At 37.0% G+C, this 21645-nt stretch overlaps 1 protein-coding gene across 9 annotated transcripts in view; it reads right to left on the bottom strand.

The window, feature by feature from the left end:
- Positions 1-3379: 3379 nt before the first annotated feature.
- Positions 3380-21645, bottom strand: part of map2k5 (mitogen-activated protein kinase kinase 5) — a 120457-nt gene continuing 102191 nt past the window's right edge. For all 9 annotated transcript variants that reach the window (XM_041784270.1, XM_041784303.1, XM_041784278.1 and 6 more), the window contains one exon: positions 3380-10252. In XM_041784270.1, coding sequence (XP_041640204.1) covers positions 10142-10252 — 111 coding nt within the window. In that variant the 3' untranslated portion in view covers positions 3380-10141. The remainder of the gene's footprint in view (positions 10253-21645) is intronic.

Below are 21645 nucleotides of genomic sequence, written 5' to 3' on the forward strand. Positions count from 1 at the left end.
CCCTCAGAAGGATAATTGGCGCTCTAACTGCAGTGTCAAAGGGGTTAAAAGTGTCACTCACAGCAGGATCACCAGTGAAGGTAACACAAGTCTTTAGCTTAACTCACCTTTCACTTAAAGATCAATTAAAACAAGTAACAACCAACTAAGTTAAGAACTGCTTTGAAATAAAGTATTTTTCATTCAGCTCTCCAAGGCTCTTCTTAAAGGTTACAATACAAATAACTGAACACCACTTTGCTGTGTCAGGGTCCTCCATGGCTTCACTGCTGCATAAACAGATGAATATCATCCAATAAGACTGCTTGGCCCTACATGTGACGCTGCATTCAGGTATAAATTTGTATAAATAACACTGCACAAGGTTCGAGGTTTTAAAGCACTGTATGACTACTAGAAACAAGGTTATAATGGTTCTGGATTTTTCATTAGTTTTTATTTTTATTTCATTTTCACTTTCTATGTTCAATTTCAGTTTAGTTTTTATTAGCTTTAGTTTTAGTGTTAGTTTTTTTAAGGATAGATGTCGTGGCTGAGTGAGTGTAATACATTTTTAAAAACATATTAAAACAGGCTACTCCTCACTTATAATTTTATTTATTTAATGGTGATGTTTAAACACAACTCCAGACATAAAACTACCACTGTGTGAGGTCTTAACCAATCAGATCAGGCAATTTTACTCTCCCCAGACTTGGGTGTTGGTGCCCGTCAGTATGGCTGTGTCAAAGACTACAATTAAGGATATTTTGTCTCCATTTTTATTTTATTTTAGTTAGTTTTGTAAGCGAACTATGCAGTTTTAGTTAGTTTTCTTTTTTTTGGTAAAGTTAAGATTTTATTTAGTTTCAGTTAACTAAAATAATTTTTGAATTTTAGTTGTAGTTATTTAGTTAGTTTTAGTTAACTATAACAACCATGGTAAGAAATACAATAAAGACACGAAGGCCTTAAAGTGTGTATAGAGGCTCGGAAAGGACATCTGCATTCATGTGCTTGATTTCATTTTAAAGTGAGAGAAAATTACTCATTTTTCTAAAATCTTCTATTCTCACTCTAACTCTGCACTATAACTTTTAGTTGAATATCTTTGTCCTCATCTTTTGTGTTTTTTTTTTTTTTTAGCCGTTTTTATCACCTTTTACATTTTTCTTTTCAAATGTTTTCATTGTGTTTCTTTTTCCCTTTGTCATTGTATTTTAATGTCCTGTATGGAGCTCTTTGAATTGCCTTATTGCTGACATGTGCTATACAGATAAACTTGCCTTGCCTTGCCAGTGACCTTGACCAGTTCAGTTTCTAAGATCAAGCTCAAAACAATCTGAGGGATTTAAGATAACTGCTCTGAGTGCTGGTTTAGCTCAGCTGGTAATGCAGGCTACAGTCCACAATGCACTGTGGGATCAAGCCCTGATCAGCCCAAAGTTGCTGTTCCTGACCACATTGGGCATGATGAGTTCCTACCTAATGTTTAAGGTTCTGGGGTGATGGTAGCACAGCTTAAGTGGCATATTTATAGATCAGCTGTAAGGTCAATATGTGGGTGTTGCCATAGTTGCTGGGATATAGCAGTGTCTTTTAAAAAAGATTGCAACAACAGGTTTGAGACACCTTTAGGACACAATCTGTGCATCCATCAGAGTTTTAATACAATAAAAATGACAGTCTCTTCATTAATTATTTGACATTTTCATCTGTTGGCGTGATGTGACCCAACCTGTAAGCACCTTTCTACTTAAGTTCAATTAAAATTTGCATTTTATAATTAATCTCAGTCAACCTTTAATTAACAACAGCTTCTTTCATGTATTTTAATTTTAACATTAACCTGGGGAAACTAGCTCAAAATACATCATTGCAGTGCAATAGGCCACTCTGGAATAGATTAAATATTGTCACAGGAGTTGTGCAAAAAAAGTCGTGGAACATGTGAAGAGAAACGTGAAGAAGCAATACTTATTTATTATCTAATACCTACGTATTTTTTTGTTGTAACATTCATTTTACTATAACATTATAGCTTTAAATATCTCATAGAACAGGGTCTATTTATGGTTTTATTTATCTAGTGTGTTCAACCTTAGTCTTTAAAATATGTATGTCAAAATTTTAGACTACTTCCTTACCTTTATACAATTCGTACATACTAGGACTTATCTATTGACCTCTATAATGATCACTAGTGTATTTTTTGTACTTTGTCTTGTCAGCTCTGGTCTTGTCAGGTGTCTACCCTTGTTTTTGGGACTTTTATGTATGTTTTGTGCCAGTTTCATGTGGGACAACAGATGTAAATTAGCGACTCACTAAATCTGGTGCAACCATGTTTTCATTTACTTTGTATGAATGATCAATGTCATTGCACACTGTCCCTTGATAACTAAACTAAACTAAACCAGTGGGTCTGCCTTCTTCTTAGGTTCAATGGTGCACAAATTTCTTAAATTGTTAATCTTAAGCAGATATTTTTATTCAAAAATGGGACTGGTTGAACTCAAGACGGGACAAACAATCTAACAGAACAAAAAGAATAAGACATGGCCTTCAAAACAAAAGCAAATCTTAGACTTCATGCCACTTATTTCTTCCACACATTCACCATCCACTGGAATTCACCTCATGACCAACCTTTAGGAGTGAATGATCTAGAGCAGGGATTCTCGAGTGGGCTCACATCAGGACCCACCACCACCTCCCTGATGAAATCTCGACCCAAATTTCTGAAAATTTTCAACCACTAAAATTAATTTAATGAAAACATTTGCAGTTTGAACCCTTTATGGAGCTAAAAATATGACAGAACAAAGAGACTAGGCAACACTTTCGGAAGTCATGCATGCAAACATGTTATTTTACCCTGTTTTTCCATGATGATGGAGATCTTTGTTGTTTTTTCATGATAATGGAGATCTTTGTTGTTTTTTCATGATAATGGAGATCTTTGTTGTTTTTTTTAAGATCAAGAAATTAAAATCTTTATGATGGAAAAATCATCTTTCTTCCAAATATCTATATTAAAGAAAGTAGGATAAATAATCCACAATCTCAGAAAACAACTTAAATGTAGTTCTTGTCCAGGCACCAATTTGCAACCCACTGGAAACGGCCCACTTTTTGACCCCAACCCACCAGTTGAACAAGGCTAAAAAAGGCCTTACCTTCAATTACCTTCAATTGTTTTCCAGTCCAGCTGTTTCATGCAGAATCCTCCTTAATTCAATGTCTGTGAAAGCATGAAGTCAGTTTCCCTTTCAAAACACGAAATAAATAAGTCAACAAAAAGTGGATGAAGGAAGGCATACAAGAAGATGTTAAGACATGAATTTCAGAGTTAAAGGAAAATGTCAAACTTACCCGACTTACTGTTTAAATAGTTTTTATTTTATTATGGTTGGAATATGTGCCGACACAGATAAATACAGAAAAGGCCAAAATCAGCCAGCAATATCACAGCACTGACATAAATGCTGAGTCCAATCACTGACTTAATGCTTCATGGTTTATGATTAAAAAACGATACACGGCAAGATTCACAGGAGGTGATCTCTATTGTAAGCTGTATGCAAAGTAAGAAAAAAAATAAATACTTTCACCATTTCTACAAATACACGTTTTAAATCACAGTCAGTGAGTACATTTCCAAACAACAATGTGAAATGTTTCCTCTTTTTGGTTTCATTTAAGTAACAAGAAAATATTTACATAAGAGAGGAGCTCAGCATGAGCCAGCAGCCATGACGAACTCTTCTCTACATTTTTTTAAATTTTATTTTGAAGACGCTTGTGTGCTGTAGCTTCGGTTACATTTAAGGCCAACTTCATGTAAGGTTGATATCCCACAGGTTAGTTTCTACAACACACAAAATAACTGCAAGATTTACATAATTTACAGTATAAGTTTGTTATAATGAAGAGCACATTTTCATTCATTTTCAGTTGTTGGAAAACCATGTTGATGAAATAAAATTAAAGCAGTATCTTTAAATTCTTAAGTTTCCTTCTGACCAATAAGCAGAATATTTGTCATTGTGACATCTTCTCTAAAGTTTTCTAAGTTTCATGTTTAAAAGGAAATCGGATGCACTAATGACATATCCAGTCACTTCATCAAGTATACCTGTTCAGCTGTTTCTTAATTCAAATATCTGATCAGCCAAGACGTAGTCAAGACGATCTGCTTGAGTTCAAACCAAGCATCAGAATGGGCGAGAAAGGGTGATTTAAGCGGCTTTGAAAGGGCACAGGTTGTTGGCGTCACACTGGATTGTTTGTTTCATAAACTGTTAATCTAAAGAGAACAGACTAAAAAGAGAAATATCCAGGGAAAGGGGGGGCTGCCTTGTTGATGGCAGAGGTCAGAGGAGAATAACCAGACTGGTCCAAGCTCATGGAAAGGAAACGACTCAAATAACCACACATCAAAATGTCAATCCATGAAGTACAAGGGCTACAGCAGCAGAAGACCACACACGGTGTCACTCCTGTCAGCTAAGAGTCTTGATTTCTGCTGTGGCATTCAAATATTAGGATTAGAATTTGATGTGAAGTGGACAAAAAGCCTGCCAGATCAACAACAACCACGGCATGTTCAAAGTCACTTTAGTCAGGGGTTCCCAAACTTTTCAGCCCATGATGCAGATTCATTCACAATAAAGCTCATTTAAAATAACAGCACAAGAGACCGGGGTCCCCCATCGACCCTGATGGTGGTAAAGCATGCAATGTTGTGCAAAGCATCATGTAAAAATCTATATTTCAACCCTCTGAGGCCTAAGCCATCTTTAACTATTTAGTCTTGCCCTGATTTATTGTCTTAACAAGCTTGTAAAACATCAACCCTGTGGTGCACAGTCAAGCTCTACACATCCTTTTCCATAACAAACTTGACTTTAAGAATATATGTGCGGTAGTAATGTCAATAGAATTTTAAAAAAAGTTATGGGACTATCAAGAAAGGAAAAAACTGAACGGACATTGAAACTCAAAGATTTTTGTGTGTGACACACAGTAAACAAATATGACTAAGGCTTTTTTAGATACAAACTTGCAAAAAAAATGAAAAAATAATCATTCTGTAAAAGAAAATATTCAAAATATTCACCTATTTACAATAAAAGTCCTTGTGCTTCTTTGTATTGGCTCTCTTTGTGCCATTATTCAAAGCTGTTCCTGTCTGAAGTGACACAGAAGGCCACATCAGAGGCTCTTAGTCTCACTTTCTCTCTATAATGAACTATTCAGGACGTCTCCTGCATGAGCTAAGTGCAAAGGCATGCGCAATTTGGCAAAGTATGACGTAACAGCTAAAAAGCCTGCTACTGGTTGTCAAAAAACATTGTGGAAAACAATATGGTGGTTAGCATTCAAAGTTAGAGGCAGAAATGTTCTGTCACTGAAACAGCAAAAGGCCGAGCTTCAAGATTTATGGCTGAAGAGTTATTGAACTTTTAATAACCTGTGTCATTTCTTGTTGTAAATGACACCAGTCTCAGATGGTTAAAGACTTCTTGTACACATTGCTTACATTTGAGCACAAATACTGATAATTGGGTTTTATTTTATATTGAACTAATTTTAAAAGATATTTTTTAGAATGACTGATAAAAATACACGGTTGCTTCTTTCTGTCTACTTTTATTTTTTTTCAAGCATCTCATGACCCCTCTTAGTATCTTGCATCCCCATCAGGGGTCCTGGCCCCACATTGGGAACCACTGCCTTAAGTCTCCAGTTACTGCTGCTGGATACTGCCATTGATCAGCTGTTTGAATATTTGTGTTAATAAGTAGTCAAACAGGTATACCTAATAAATCGAGCAGTGAGTGAATTAACAGCAGGAATCATGATGTGATGGCCTTCGGCTGGCTGTACAGTTCACCATATTCACTTAAAAGTAGTACACAGTGTGGGGAGGTTGTTATTTTTGGATCCCAATTACAATCATGTAATCATGAACTAGAATACAGTAAAAGGGAAAAAGGGGACTTTTGGCCTACCAACCCCACCCATGCCCAATAACCTGCCTAAGACAGGTTTCAACCACAGCTAAATGACACAATGTGTGAACAGAACAAATTCATTCTAGTTTGGTAAGAGTCCTGACAAAATAAATAATCTTTAGTGGAGACATGTTTGCCCTAATACTACATTTTCAGTATTAAGCGAGTTATTTAACAAAAATATTTAGCTTTCTAGCTTTTAGCCCTGGCTTGGTCTGCCAGCTTCACACAAAGTGGGTGAAGTCAACAGTGAGATGGAATTTTTCTTTCATTTCAAAGTTTGCCCTCCCAACTACTGCCTCTACAACTTTTCAGACATTTAAATACATTATATCCGCAAAAACTTTCTGAAAAGAATCAAACATGCACTGGCATTATTTTGCACATTTCAATGCGTTTCATATTTTCATAACAGAAAAGAGTATGGGCTTTAAAGTTACTGAATGATTTTGGTGCATAAATATGTCCAGAGCAAGGAAACTAGCATAAAAGCTTAATTAACAGCCCATCCTGAATATAAGATCAGACTGATGATAAAGTATCCTGTAGACTAGATTTGGTCTTAAAAATGCTGGAAATATCTTAAAATTGTTCCTGAAGGTAAAATGAAAGGTTGGAGTAAATGTGTGATTCATATTCAAAGTGCAGTGAGTGATAAATATTGACCTTTCATGTTTCTTTCTCACTGATAGAGAGGACAGTAGTTCATTTAATGATATATAGTGCTGATTTACATTTGTGCCAGCACTTTACAAATCTTATCACTGCTTTGATTCCACTTTGTGGCATTTAATCGAACTTGAGCGGCAAACCCTTCACCAACCTCACACACCCATTCTATTGAAGCTTTTTCATTTTAGTCTCCCAACACATTAATGTTGCTTCAGAGAGGAGAAATCTCTATAGTTCACCACAATGGACTTCAATGATCTTTGGTGTTGAATGCACTGCATCAATGTAATCCTTCAAATAGGCCTTAAGGAATTCTAATTTCTTTTGGCAGGGTAATAAAATAAAATGTCAGTAAAAGACATGACATTCGCATATAATAATGACAGTCGCATATAATAATCCAATCTAACTACTGCTGCTAAAAAACATTTATAACTTGGATGTGATTCTATCAAAATTAAAATAAGGGCGTGCAGATCTCTCATCCCGTTTTCAAACCTATCCACTGTCCTCCACTATCAAAATAAAGGCATAAAAAACCCAAAATAAATCTAAAAAAAAAAAATAATAATAATAAAATAAAATAAGGATACCCATTTCAATACCACAGCAACAAAAGGACAAGTCCTAAACTTTCAGTGCTGGGTAATTTTTTGTTTGTATATACAAGACACAACATGAAATTCCTATACACAGCGTTAATGGCAAAAATATGATTGCAACATACAATATATGGACAAAAGTATTCAGCCGCTTTAATATGAAGTTGGCCCCTTTTTTCTGCTTTAACAGGTTCTACTCATCTCGGAAGGCTTTCACTCATTCTGAGGTCAGGTACTGATGTTGGACAAGAAGGCCTGGTTTGCCTGCAGTCTCCATTCCAGTTCGTCACTAAAGTGCTAGATGGGGTTGGGCCAGTCAAGTTCTTCCACCCCAAACTCATTAAACCATGTCTTAACAGTCCTTGCTTTGTACATTGAGGTACAGTCATGTTGGAATATTCCTTAAACTGTTGCCACACAGTTGGAAGCATAGCATTGTCCAAAGTCTATTGGTATGCTGAAGCATTGAGACTGACCATCACTGGAGACAAAGGGCCATGTCCAAACCCTGAAAAACAGCCCCATACCATTATCCATCCTCCAAAAACTTCAAAGTTGGCACACTGCAGTCAGACAGGTAATGTTCTCCCAGCATATGCCAAACCCAGACTCGTGATTCATCTTGTGAATCCGCAGTCCTGTATCAGTGTACTTTACACCACTCCATCTGATGTTTGGCATTGGACTTGGTGATGTGAGGCTTGCATGCAGCTCCTCAGCCATGGAAACCCATTCCATGAAGTGCCTGCTGCATAGTTTTATGTTTACATTAATGCCAGTGGAGGTTTTGGAATCAGCAGTGTTGGTGACTTTAACTCACCGTGCGCCATAGCAGTTGTTCTGTGATTTCACATGGTCTTCCACTTCGCTGAGTTGCTGTTGCTCCTAAATGCTTCCACTTTCTAATAACATCACTTACAACTGACTGTGGAATATCAAACAGGGAGGAAATTTCATGAACCATTATTATTATTACCTCATTGCAAAGGTGCCATCCATCACAGTGCCAAGCTTAAAGTCACTGAGGTCTTCAGAACGACCCGTTTAGGATCACAAATGTTTGCAGGTGGAGACTGCATGGCTAGGTCCTTCATTTTCTACATCTGTTGCAACAGGTCTGATTGAAACACCTAAATTCATTATTACCTGTGAGGCCAAATACTTTGTCCATATAACATATGCTGGCACTGATATGCCACTTTAACTTTGTTTAATACTGCCTGGTACTGAGCTCATAATGGATTAATGTTGGATCTCTGTAAATAAAATATCAGTACGGTCTAGAACTGTCCTCTTTTCATAGTGTCTTGAGATAACATTGATAATTTATAGGTCCTATGAAAATAAAGACTGACTGATTGAATGACTGCTGTTACTAAAATGTTCCAGATTTGTCAAGGCAATACATACAGAGCCCTTCTTTTTTTATTCTTTTGGAAAAAAAAAAAATCTAAGTATTTTGACAAGCTGACAATCTTCGGGCAAAAAATTGATTAAAAACAACCTTAAATTTAAAAGTGTTTGACTTTGGTGCCTCTCTCTTTATAGCTGCTAAATGGAAGCTAAAAAACACTTCAGCACAGATTACATTGTAGAAGTTGTGGCATTCAGTGGCAGTCATGTCTGTGCAAACACATAAAATAGTATCTATATAAAAACGTGTTTAATGACAAAGCTGGAGTATTCACTGGCCCACAAAATGGAAGATAAGCCAACACAGGCCTTTCTTGTGATTTGATATACGTGAAAATATGAAATCTGACGTTCTGTTAAAAAACTGCACTCCTTGTGACAACACAATAACAGTCATTACAACAACGACTACCATGCACTTGCATCTCAACCTATGGCACAAAGCAGCACTACGTAGTACTGAGTAGGTTTAATGATTATTTTATATAATATTTATTAATGTAGTTTATGTACTTTGTCTTGTCATATTTATTGTCTTGTGTGGGCTCACTGAGAGAGGGGTGGGGTGAGAAGGAGCTATTTTGGCTGTTTAGAGCTGGTTTATACAGGGTCAAAAACCTCCTCTGGTGCTTGATCCAAATGCTATTTTGACCAAAGCATTTAAAACACAGGGGACTGTCTCAAAAATAAAGATGGGGTATAATATGTCACTTTTAATATTTTCCATGGCAAACTTTGGAGCTAAGAAAAGATGCATGGTGATCCTTCCATGCTGTAACACCGCAGAGCTGCGTCAGACTGATACTGCTGGCTTGTTGACTTTAACATCTCATAAAGAGCTTTGTATGAAGCTTACACAGAGAAGGCAATAGCTGGTTACAAATACATGTATATATTTTAGGGAAAATTTGCCTGTTAGGGTGACAACCTAAGTTTTCTGAGGTAATAAATGACACAAATGGAAAAGCAGGCACACAAAATGGGCATATACTCACAGGCAGAAACCTTAACATTCAGTAGAGGGCTGTCCACAGTAAAGCACAAGACTAGTTGTTTGAGATAGAAGCAGAGAATTCCTCCGTCCATGTATTGCAGTCTGATGCCTTGAGTTTTTTTTTTTATTATTTTGCTGTTAAATCAGAGTTGTTTATGTCAGTTCATCAGATCATACTCCTCATTTCTGTGTACTCACGAAAACTGTGGGAATAAAGCTGCTGAATGGACACCACGTTATGAAAAAGTGCTGATCTCTCTGCTCTTCCAGAGTTCAAGAGGGGTGAGCTCCTCTGAGTCACGAACATACATTTTGTGATCTTTACTCACTCAAAGTATTCAACATGGTGATTTTTGTCCACTGGTGCAGTGCTATATGAACTTAACTGACCCTAAACCCTTAATAGGTGTCCAAGGTTTGGCACCAAACATCCAGGTCCGTAACAGGCAGGCTGCAGGAGATCAGACACGTCCCTGAGCCTGCTGAGCTCGCCTCTCCTCCAGACAGTGACAGACCCACTGGGACACCACCTCTGCGTTTCCATCATTGTACTGTATGATGAAGGAATGATCCTGTGGAATAAAAGAGAAAGAAGTACAAATGTTATTAAACAATGAACTGTACATTTAGGTTAATGCATCAAATGTTTTTTTAAACTGGCAATAGTTAAAAATAGTGGTCTGAAATTGTTTGTAATGTTGATCAGAAATGCTCAAAGATGTGACTGAAACCTTGTAAGAAGATGCAACCTATAATCACGCAGAATAAGGTATTATTAAGTGCTTTCTGATATCACGAGTTTCAGCTTTTAGCTGAGAATGGCAGAGCAATAAGAGTCAGTTGAGGAGATTGGCTGCAAGCCTGTAAACAATGGCTGCTGGTGAAGAGATTAGCACGGATGCAGCTGCATCACTCTCACCAGAACTGGACAAAAGTTCTGTATTAAAAGAGTAGCAAAGATACGCACTGAGAGCTGTGCTTGTTGGAAAAAGATGTTTTTGCTCTTCTCCTGAGTGGAAAGATTTTGATTTACCACCTGGCTCCACTGACAGTGAACAATGGTAGCTAGGGCTGAACGATTTTGGAATAATCCCCTTAATAATAATCTTATTGCAATTTTTTTCTTTAATATTGCAATTGCAATTTGATATGTGATTATTCCTTAACTCTCTTTGATTCCTAAGCATGGGCTGAAAAATTCTTTGAAAATATCTAATTCTGATGATTTGGACTCGTATTGCAAATTGGATATGAAATGCTGCATTGAAGGGGTTTTGTCATTCTCATATTTAATAAGAAAAAAGTACAAAAATGAAGGTAGGATTTTTTATAGACTATTCTTTTTTTTTTTAAGATTTATTTTTGAGCATTTTTGTGCCTTCATCAGACAGAGGAGGACAATGGACAGAGCCGGAAACAGGGTCAAGAGCGGGGAGATACACGCGGTAAAGGGCCCCAGGCCGGACCCGAACCCGGGCCGCCCGCACACATGGAGAGTGCCCCCAACCACTAGGCCACCTGCTCCCCTTCATAGACTATTCTTAAAAAAAACTTGAATGATTTCATGATATGCCACACATAGCATCTCTGCTGCTGCAAAAAAGTTTAAAACTACTATTTTCAGGGTGCCAGATAGCCTAGCGATTTAAGGCGCGTCCCATGTACTCGGGCGGCCTGGGTTTGAATCCAGACTGTGGCCCTTTTCCAAATATCTCTCCCCACTCTCGTCCCATTTTCGACTCTATCCACTTTCCTCCTCTGTCAAATAAGCATAAATAAGCATGAAAAGCTCAAAAATAAATCTTTAAAAAATGCTATTTTGACACAATTTCAGGTCAAACAAATATTGCACCTTCTGCGATTTGAAAATTGCAGCAGGTCACATTGTGATTTAATCTAATTTTCGGCCTAATTGTAACAGCTGTCTGTTGAGCCCGTGGGTGTGGTGCGTGCCAAAGTTGTCGTGTTTTGTTGCTTGGTTTAGAATGACAGACATAATGTTTTATGTCCTACCCTTTCCAAGATGAATGTAAAATATTTGCATGCAATGGATATATGAAGCTGTCTATCTGACTTGTCAGGTTACCCATCAAGGGATGTGTGTGTCTTATTTTTTTTTGGTTTATTACCACTAACATCCATTATGCTACTTATTTTTCATGTTTCTATTCCAGTTGTCATTGGTGAAATGTGTACCTTATTAATTTTTTACATTGGATTCACATTAGTTGTTATAAAGTTAGAGATCAGGGCCGACACCATTCTTAACAAAACAACTTAACTTGTTTCAGATACAAATGTTCGTAACATTACTCTGTAATTCTGTCTGTTTTTCAAATTACATTTAATGTATTTAAATCGTTGTTGGAAGTCGATCTCTCTGGGGGTCTGTGTAAGACTCCCACACTGCTAAAATTTTCTTTCACATGTCAAACAAGTGCCTTCTTCAGCTTAATAAAAAATCTTCTCTGAATCAGCAGTTTGGCATGCTAGTCTGCCAGCTTCAAAATAATGTATCACAACCAAGCAGCAACTTCAGTAGATGGAAAGTGGAGCCAGAGTGAAAGTCACAAAAAAACAAAATGTAGTTCTTAAAATACCCACTTGAATCTGGCTGCAGAAGCACCAGAGGTCAGAAATGAACATAATTAGAGCCTGGTTCAAAAAGATGATTTTGGGCAGAATAGTTTCTGGGCACACACTGTGGGTGGGGTGAATTTTCAAATAAAATGTTCATGTTGGTTAAAATAGGGATGAAAGTTATGTATAATAAGGGGCGCTGTGTAACAGGAGGATTATGACCTGCCAACTCCACATCTTTTCCGATGTTGATCTAAAGATAGTTTGAGACGGCATTTTCAATATGATGGACTCAGAAGCCCCCTTCAGTGACTAAATGGCTGATGTCACCGAGGCGTCATCTACTGACCGCCTATGTTCACAACAGATACACAGTGGTTATTGACATCAGTTTATGTCACATTATTTTCTGATGGACTGATGTCTCTCAATAAGGGAAGCATCCCTAAGTAACATGTTTACATAACACAACATTTCAGACTTAAAAAAAAACAGTTCTGCAGTGATACTAAAAGGTTCATGTTCTTTTATAATAGATGCCTCCAAATTGTGCGAGAAAAAAATTCTATATTCTCCAAACTTCCCCTTAGTCTAATTTAAGATGCTATATTTTGAAAATCATTTTTATAACTTGGGTCCTTAAATAAATCTTGCTCTAAAGGTAAAAACTTGTAGTAAACACAACAGTTTACTTGTTTCCTTCATCTTTACTGTTTTTCAGAATTCTTGTACCAAAGATAAGACCTTCAGAATAACTGTAGAATATCAATTAAAAAATGAGGAGGCAGTTTAAACATGAGGACTAAACTTCATCATAAACTCAAAAAGATATCCTCACAGCACACTCACAAAAATAAACCTGATTGGGCAGTATTATTCTTATGATCAAACAGATTGGAGACATAAACATGACGACATGTTTATGTGAAGAGATGGTTTAGTTTTACTTGAATAATTATTCTTAATCACGAATCAAGAAATAAAAGTAAAATAGAAATAAACAATAACAGGAACATCATTAAAGCCTCTTAAATATTTATGTCCAACAGATTTGGTTTTAAATACAAAACGTTTTGGTAATGACTCATCAGAGCATTTTAAAGTCATATATTTAATGATGGATGTAAATCATCACAGGCTGTAAAATCAGCTGGTAATAAAAGGCAGCACTAACACAAACCATCTCTGTAAAATGGCTTCAGAAAAACTTCTTTCAACACAAAGCCACTTTTGGCGACAACTACAAACCCTGACACCTGCAACAGAGGATGACAAGGCATGGTTGTTCCAAAGATTAATAATCTAAAAACTGAGGATGTAACTTCTTTTACAACCTGGCTGCCAGAATCACCTTTTCATCACATACGAAGAACGTCTGATAATGTCTCTGAGCTCTGCAGAGCTTTTATTTATCAAAAACGACCTGCCTCTACTTTTAAGACTAAACTCAGAGCTGTTCCTGTTCCCATACTCCTGCCAGTATGAATAGTCACTGAGAGCTTGTCTATTCAGGGTGGCTACATTCTTTATAAAGATCATATTGAAGACTTTTTAAAGAACCACACAAAGAAAAATGGGCATCCTTTTAGAAGCAGCACCATCAGTGCTTTTCAGAGTTCCTGTGGGACTCAGAGGCTTTGATCCCCATTGACGCATTTTAAAAGTTCTGTTGCATATCTGTCGAGTCGCTTCATTATCATTCCCTGTATTTTATTTCATCTTGAGACCAAACTTCCTTGAACTTTTACGTGGCTTCTTTCTTCAGTTAAAGGTTTGTTAAAGTAATAGTAATTCACTGCTGTAAATGCCCTGAACTGTCACATGAATGAGATGATCCACGGAAAATCAAAATCATTTAACACTAACTGGACACCATGGACATCAGACAAGCCTCAAAGGAAATTTAAGACCTCTCACAAGTAAAAATAAGGCTTCAAGAAGTTTCATTGCCTTCAGTTTTTAAAATGTAATTCAAGACTTTTAAGGGTCTGCAGGAACCCTGCTATATATGTTATCACTTATATGGTTGGCTGTAATGTATGTGTGATGTACATTGAACTGATCTGAACCTGTATTTTATTCATAACTGTGGGAACTATTTCTTATTCTTGTATTCCTGTTTTTACTCTCAGTAAAGTGTTTTGATCTCAACTAAAACTGCAGTTTCTCAAGTGTTACCCTAAATGCAGCCTTGAAAGAGAGATGAATTGGCCAGGTTTCATGTCTTCCATCAGACAGGTCCATCATGCAAAGCTCAACACTTTTTCCCGGTCAGAAAACCACACTAATCAGCATAAGGGAAAAAGAGGCAGTAGCTATGGACTTGGTTTTAGTTGTGCTGCAAACAAGTAAACAATGGCAGTTGGTGAAAACATTCATTAGATGCAGTTACGGTGGTAGTTTCATTGGACCTGGATAACATTTCTTTATTACAAGAAGAGCAAAGAACTACATCGAAAGCTTTTCTTGTTTGAAAAGATTTTTTTGCTCATCTGCCCACTGGTGCCGAAAAGAGTTTGATTTACCAACTGGTTCCACTGATAGTGAACAACAATAATGGCTGCCTGTTGAGTAAGGGTCGACTAATTTTGTTATTTTGGGGCCAATATCAATACGATTATTAGTTGTGCATGGGACTGATAACCTATCTTTACCTTCGCCAAGGAGGTTATGTGATTGGCAGGGTTTGTTAGTTTGTGTGTTAGCAACATAACTCAAAAAGTTATGGACAGATTTTGATGAAATTTTCAGGAAATGTCAGAAATGGCATAAGGAAGAACTAATTAGATTTTGGGAGTGATCCCACCGTCCGGATCCAAGAATTTTTTTAAAGGATTCTTCACTATTGGGAGATAGGGCTGATGGCGGAGGTCTGCGCTCTCCGAGTGCTTTTCTAGTTTTCATATGCACTTGATTTGACAAAATGTGAAAAAATTAAACTGCATGTTAAAAAATTAGCACTAGCTCTGTCAACATGAGAAAAGCACATAGCAAAACAGTAACAGCAAAAAAAAAAAAAAAACAGGAAGTGATGCCTCACACACTCTGTGATTGGCTGGTAGTTGCCAGTTTGTGTTCTGGTAGGATATTAGGACAGAATAAGGTCAGGTATGGGAAAATGCAGCTTCAGCACTTTGCCACGTCAACCGTGGTCCTGTACTGATCTGGCCTTACGACGGCCATCATCTAGGCCTGCATGCCCCACTTCTCCAGGTATCTTCCCAGCTGACCCCTCACTTTGTTATTAAACATAATTGTACTGTAATCATCTACAAAAAAATGAGCCAGTTTCTGTATTTGTTTGTTTATGCATCTATACATAAGCAGGTATTCAGAATCTGTGCGTTTACATATGTGCATGTAACTATTTGGTTACAACATAAACTTCAAATATTTTTTGTCTTCTCTTCCCAAACACCATCTACGGGGTCTTGCCTAGATGGATGTGAAATATCGCTAATGCCATGAATGTGTGACACAGTCTATCTCTTGTGTCAGGTTAAATCTAATATACTCTACAAAGATAAAACTGAAATAGCTGAAGTGTTAGCCTGCTTGTACTTGTTTTCATTAACAGATGTGTAAACTCTGCATGTTTATCAGTTACTGCCGAAACTGATGCCAATTGAATTGTTCATTCTCCTGACAATCGTTCCTTCATTTTTAACGCCCTTCCTGCACAAGGAGCAGATGTTTCTTGTGTAACTTTGCTTTTGGTATACAAAACTGCACATTTATACATGAAATATATATTTTTTTTTTAAAGAAAGAAAGAAAGAAAAATTATATTCAATGGGATTTTTATTCTTTTTCAGATTTTCGGAAAAGAAATGTCAGTATTTCACTTCACATTCAATCAGTCTCTTGACTAGTGGCTCTTTAAATCCAATAAACGGTGTCAGTTTTACATGTTCCTTTGAAACATAGATGTCACCTGTGATATCTCAATGACAACGGTCCCATGGCCTGTCTCATCTGGGGACAAAGCACAAGGTCTCAGAGGGGCCAGAGGTCAAAGGGGAGGAGGTTGTAAATGAGACACTTTAACCGAGACTGACCATGAGTTTCATTTGAGGTGTCGAGATGTCCAATTAGCTCATCAACGCTGTGGTCTGCCTGTTTAAATGAACTTGTCAACTCTGATTTCAATGAAATCTGTCCTCAACAACAACAAGACCTTCTCTGTAGGAGAAAAGCTCCAACTTCAACTAGGTAGACACTGGGGTTTTGTGTTGACCCACATGCGTTTTCATTTACCTTTCTGCTCTGATATAATCAGAAATTTTAGGCTCACACTGTAAAGATCACAGACCAAAATGAGTCTGACAACAAATCAGGGATGTTAAAACCAGATTTTATAACTCGGATTCTGCCAAAAATCAAATGATATTGATACCCGTTTCAATACCAAAGCAACAAAAACACATATAATAACATTGGGTTGGGTCTTGTAAATAATAACCCCCAAATGCAGGAAAATGCTTGTCTGTTTAAAGAGCACAAGAGGGTTGTCAGGACAGCCTTTGGTTAGAATAGGACTTTAAATCTCAAGTTTATTTTTAAATTTCTGTGCCTTTTAATTCTGCCAATCATACAATGACAGTTTATCATCGTGACAAGCTTACAGCACAAACCCTGGTCTGTCTGTGCAGGGAAAGGTAAAAAATCTTTTTGAAAAAGATGACCATGTCCTTTGACAGCTTTGTTCTAAAGAAAGACATGCTGTAATAATTTCATGCAGTTTTCTGTATGAATGAAAGTAAAGAGAGAATAATAATATGACTACAGATGGCTGGGGATATGCAAAAGTTTTATATGACAGCAGAAACAAAGGAAATTAATAAAATGGAAAAGGAAATGTAACTAGTCTTTTTCTGCTATTCAGTGTCTAAGTACCATGCAAATGGATATGAGATTATCAGAGACATATTAGTATTGTACATATATGAAATAGGTGATAATTGAAAGCAAAATAAATTAATCAAATACACAATGAAAAACAAACTTTTTATGTGAAAATGTCTTATTCCTGGCCTGTGTTTGTGAGCAGAATGTAAACCTTACCAAACTAAATTAAACTTCCCACAGGATTTCTAAATAAATAAAATTTAGAATTAAATTGAGGGAAATGACACACTAGCTGGCTACTAAACATTTAACTACACTCATCAGCCACGGCATTGTTTTTGTAAGTTTACATCTTTCTGTTCAACATTTGGTGCTGGGCGAGCACCTTAAAAATATTTCTGCTTTAAGCTCCTGTGAATGACAATCACTTACTCCATTTTGGGTAAACAAAATTTCATGAACCCGTCAATCAATCTTCAATCCATCAGTTTTACTGCTTAGGGGGTCTGTGTCCATTCACACGTTTCTCCCAGAACCCTCAGTTTCAGAGAATTTATCATGAATGCTTACTGTTGCTCGGTAACAGAAGGTGACTTTAGCTTCCCCTTAGCAGTGACTGTATGGTATGTATTGATAGTTTTGGTTATATCACCATGACAATATGAAACATTGCAAAGGAATACTGTCCTGGCATTAGCAGCAGCTTAAGACCTCTAAACTGTGCCCTCAAAATCAGATTAGTTTGTCTTTTGGGACAGAGCTCCACAATGCCTGCCCACATTTTCAGCAGCTCTAGTTCCACAAATAAAATTCCACATTCAAATTCCCCATAGACATTTTGCGTAATCCTTATGCATTTACCAAGCTAATTGGCTACCCACATTCTTGTGACTACTAAACATTTGATTTGGCACAAAAATGTCATTTCAAAACAGAAAAAAAGAAAAGTTTGTATTTCATTACGAGGATGAAGGAACTACATATCCCACAATCCATTTAGATTCATTTTATTCCTTGTCAATGAAGCTTTAAAGAGCTTTATTTCCTTAGCTATGAAGCTAAGGAAATATTTATAAAGCTTTAGCCATATATGTACCTTCATCAACATTTGTTTTTATTGTAGTGTTTTAAATGATAATGTTGTAATTTACCATAGTTGACATAAATTATCCCTTCATACTATGATGCCAAGTATGGTCATCAACAGTCGACAGTCTTTGTTCACGGGTGTAGCAGACATTTCCATGATTACTGGATACTTCACCTATCAGAGACGTTGCTGTGAATGTAGATGTAGTATTTTACGGCAAAGATTGTGAATGTTTTCTGAAAAATGAGGTTGATATCTTACAAACTTTTGTTTCCTACAGATAATCAAATCAGCTATGGAGCAAATGAATGGGAGTCTGACTGCCAGAACTACACTTTATAGCTCTAGTATTGTTGGTATAGCTGATATTAACAGTCCCATCTCTTATTGACTTTGAATGACTGGTGAGGGAGAAATGACACTGATAAGCTCAGTAATGTTCCAAAAGTGGAACTATTTTCAGCTGAGAGTGCTGTGACAAAGAAACAGCTCATCATGCTGTGACAAGGAAACGGCTGATGCTGAGACTGAAACTGAGCTGATGCTAAGGATTGAAAACGCTCAGCTGCATTGGTTTTGTATCAGAAATGTGCAGTGCCAGTGCAAAAACGGCATCAATAAACAAATGTTCTAATGTTTGTCATGTAAAGTCTGATTTTCAGGTTTTCTTTTTATGATCAAATACACCAGTCTCATGCTAAAATTCTCCAATAATGTCACATATTGTTTAAAACCTCAGGCTTACAGCAATGTAAGCACATCTACATGTACATGCATCTTTAGGATGGTGGGGTGAAGCCCAATAGGAGGAAAATATCCCCATTAGTATCATTTCTAGATTGGCTCAGGTTTTGACACAAGACATGATTTTAGAGTTAGTCTTGTTGTTTTTAGTAGATTTTTCTGGGGTGGCAGGACATTAAATACCCCCCAGCAACATCCAAACTGGTGCAGAGGATGTAAGATTAGTAAAAAGTAGGACAGACTGGTGGGGATGGTCCACTTTGTTCCTCCTGGGATCCCTCTTGTCTATTTGCAGTTACTCCAAGATACAAACTGAGGAATACTGCATGTGCTGTACATAAAAATGAAGTCACAGAAAGGGTGAAGAGAGTAACTTGATTCCTTATTCAAAACTAATTAAATCAATCTCAGTGCTTCTTAGACTTTTTTGTTTAGGACTGATACTTCTGACGATGACCATCAGTGAGATGTGGGTGCAGATTTTTATTTAAAGGGGAAACTGTATCACATTCCTGTGTGTTTTAATCCTGCACAAACTAGAGAGATTGTGAAGGACTGGGGGGAGTCCCATCAATCCTGTTGTCCTTCTAATGGGCAGCTGGGGTTAACACAGTCTGAGGTTAATTACTCTCATATCAGTGTGAGTATGTGTGTGTCAGTATGAGACGGGTGGAGTGGACGCTCCTGGGCGCTGCAATGTGCTGAACACCCATCTCATCAATCATTAGTCTTTGCCTCAGTAGAGAGGGAGTGATACAGAAATAAAAGAGGAAGTCTGGACCGATGTTTTAAAAATCCAGACCTCCACCTCTGATCCACAAATTAACCCTGACAGGTCAGATACTTCTGCAGAAATGCGACCTGAATGAAGGTACTGGATCTGTCATACTGTACTCATATACACCATAAACTAGGGCTGTACAATAAAACACAATTTAAGTAAAGTTCTGATTTTATCACAGTTACAAAGAAAAATAGTTAAATGCAGACACACTCAGCATGTGCACTTTTTAAACGCCATCATATCTTTTTCATACAGTCTGATGAAACTCAAGTGAGTTTGCTGCTTCCCACAGAGTAATTAAAGCTAATTTAGTGGTAAAAAAATTATGCTTGATTTATCTGGATTCCTGATATTTCCACTTTTCATCATTATCATGGCACTGAAAAATAAGAGTTGAAGAGCACATTCATTTTCCTCACACAGTACAGGTCCAACATAAAACATTTGTATTACTGGAGTAAGTTATACTGCAATTAGAAATTGTATAATGTTTTCTGTGCATATCTTCCAAGATATGCACAGAAACTCTAATTCTCTTTTGGCTTTTAGACCTTTCATGTAATGTAAAGTTGATGTTTGACTGTTTGTCAATAGTTACATTCATGCAAGATTCAACTTCGGGGTAAAGCCATCATTTCATTGAAACTAGAGGTGTTCTGATACAATGTTTTTCTTCCTTAATCTTCTAAGCAAGGGCTTGACATGAGGCCTACTGACCATGATCTTTGACTTCTAAAATCCAAACAGTTCATCCTTGAGTCAGAGTGGACTTTTTTTTTTTTTTTTTTTTTTTTAAATCAGAAGAAAATCCCTCCAATCCCTGTTGAGATATTGCACTCACAAGAATGGCCAGGATGGACAACCTGAAAAACATGACAGGTTTTCAGCACATGAGTGTTGAATGTCACACTTGGTACTTTTGAGGGTATCAGCCTGAGTTATGATGGTGCCACCAAGTCCAGGTTCACGTTAATCAATCTTTGTCAAATTTGAGTTCCTAAGTACATATCTGCTTTGAAAGGAAAAGCTAGTCTACATTATCTTTACAACTTATTTAAGTCAAGGAGGGTGAGGTGTTCATTTGTAAATGCCCTGCTTAAGGAACTAAGTGTTCTGAACAAATAAGGGTTAGAAATAATCAAGAACAACATGTATTAATTATAATCTCTGCAGAGAAATTAGAACCCAGACAGACATTTGATAAGGTTACTAAATATCAGCTGTCAGTCTAATGATGTGTATTCAACTCCCCATCCAATAAACAAATACCTCAGTGGGACAACAATGCTTCAAACTTCTTCCTGCAGGACAATAACAAAGAGTCTTGCTTAATGCAGTTGCACATACGGCCAAATATTGAGTATATATGAAACAGATCCTCAGACCTTCACACACACATAGGCGTAGTCATGTAATAATTAATTTTCTCAAAGCTTAAATTAAGTATGAAACCTGTGAGGGAGAAGTTATAAATACAGAGTGAAAAATCACTCCTTGGCTGGGTCATTGAAGGCGTTTTGACTTTCTGCTGTAGCCGTGCGTGGACAGAGGTGAGCTAGGGGAGGGACTCATTTCAAAGTTACATTAATCACCGTCTGGCCACATCAAAATGGGATAATCACCTGCAACTGCTCTGCTCAAATAGAAACGACCTAAACCCCAGGGAAATACCACCTAACTCTTTAATTGTTTGAGCCTTTGAAGGGTCTGTTTAATCTAAGATTAATTTATGCGATTTTAAATAACTCAATGTATGATTAATACGCTCAGAAGAAATTAAATGGAGTTTGAGGCAATTATAACAAGAGAGTGGTCATCACCTCATTAGAATAGTGTTAAAGGAAATGTGGTGTGTTTGCCAGTGTGTGGATGTGTGTGAGGGAACAGGAAAGAAGGGAGAATGACTACAGCTTTACAGA

The sequence above is a fragment of the Cheilinus undulatus genome, linkage group 1 (assembly GCF_018320785.1).
Source record: "Cheilinus undulatus linkage group 1, ASM1832078v1, whole genome shotgun sequence".
Classification (NCBI taxonomy): Eukaryota; Metazoa; Chordata; class Actinopteri; order Labriformes; family Labridae; genus Cheilinus; species Cheilinus undulatus.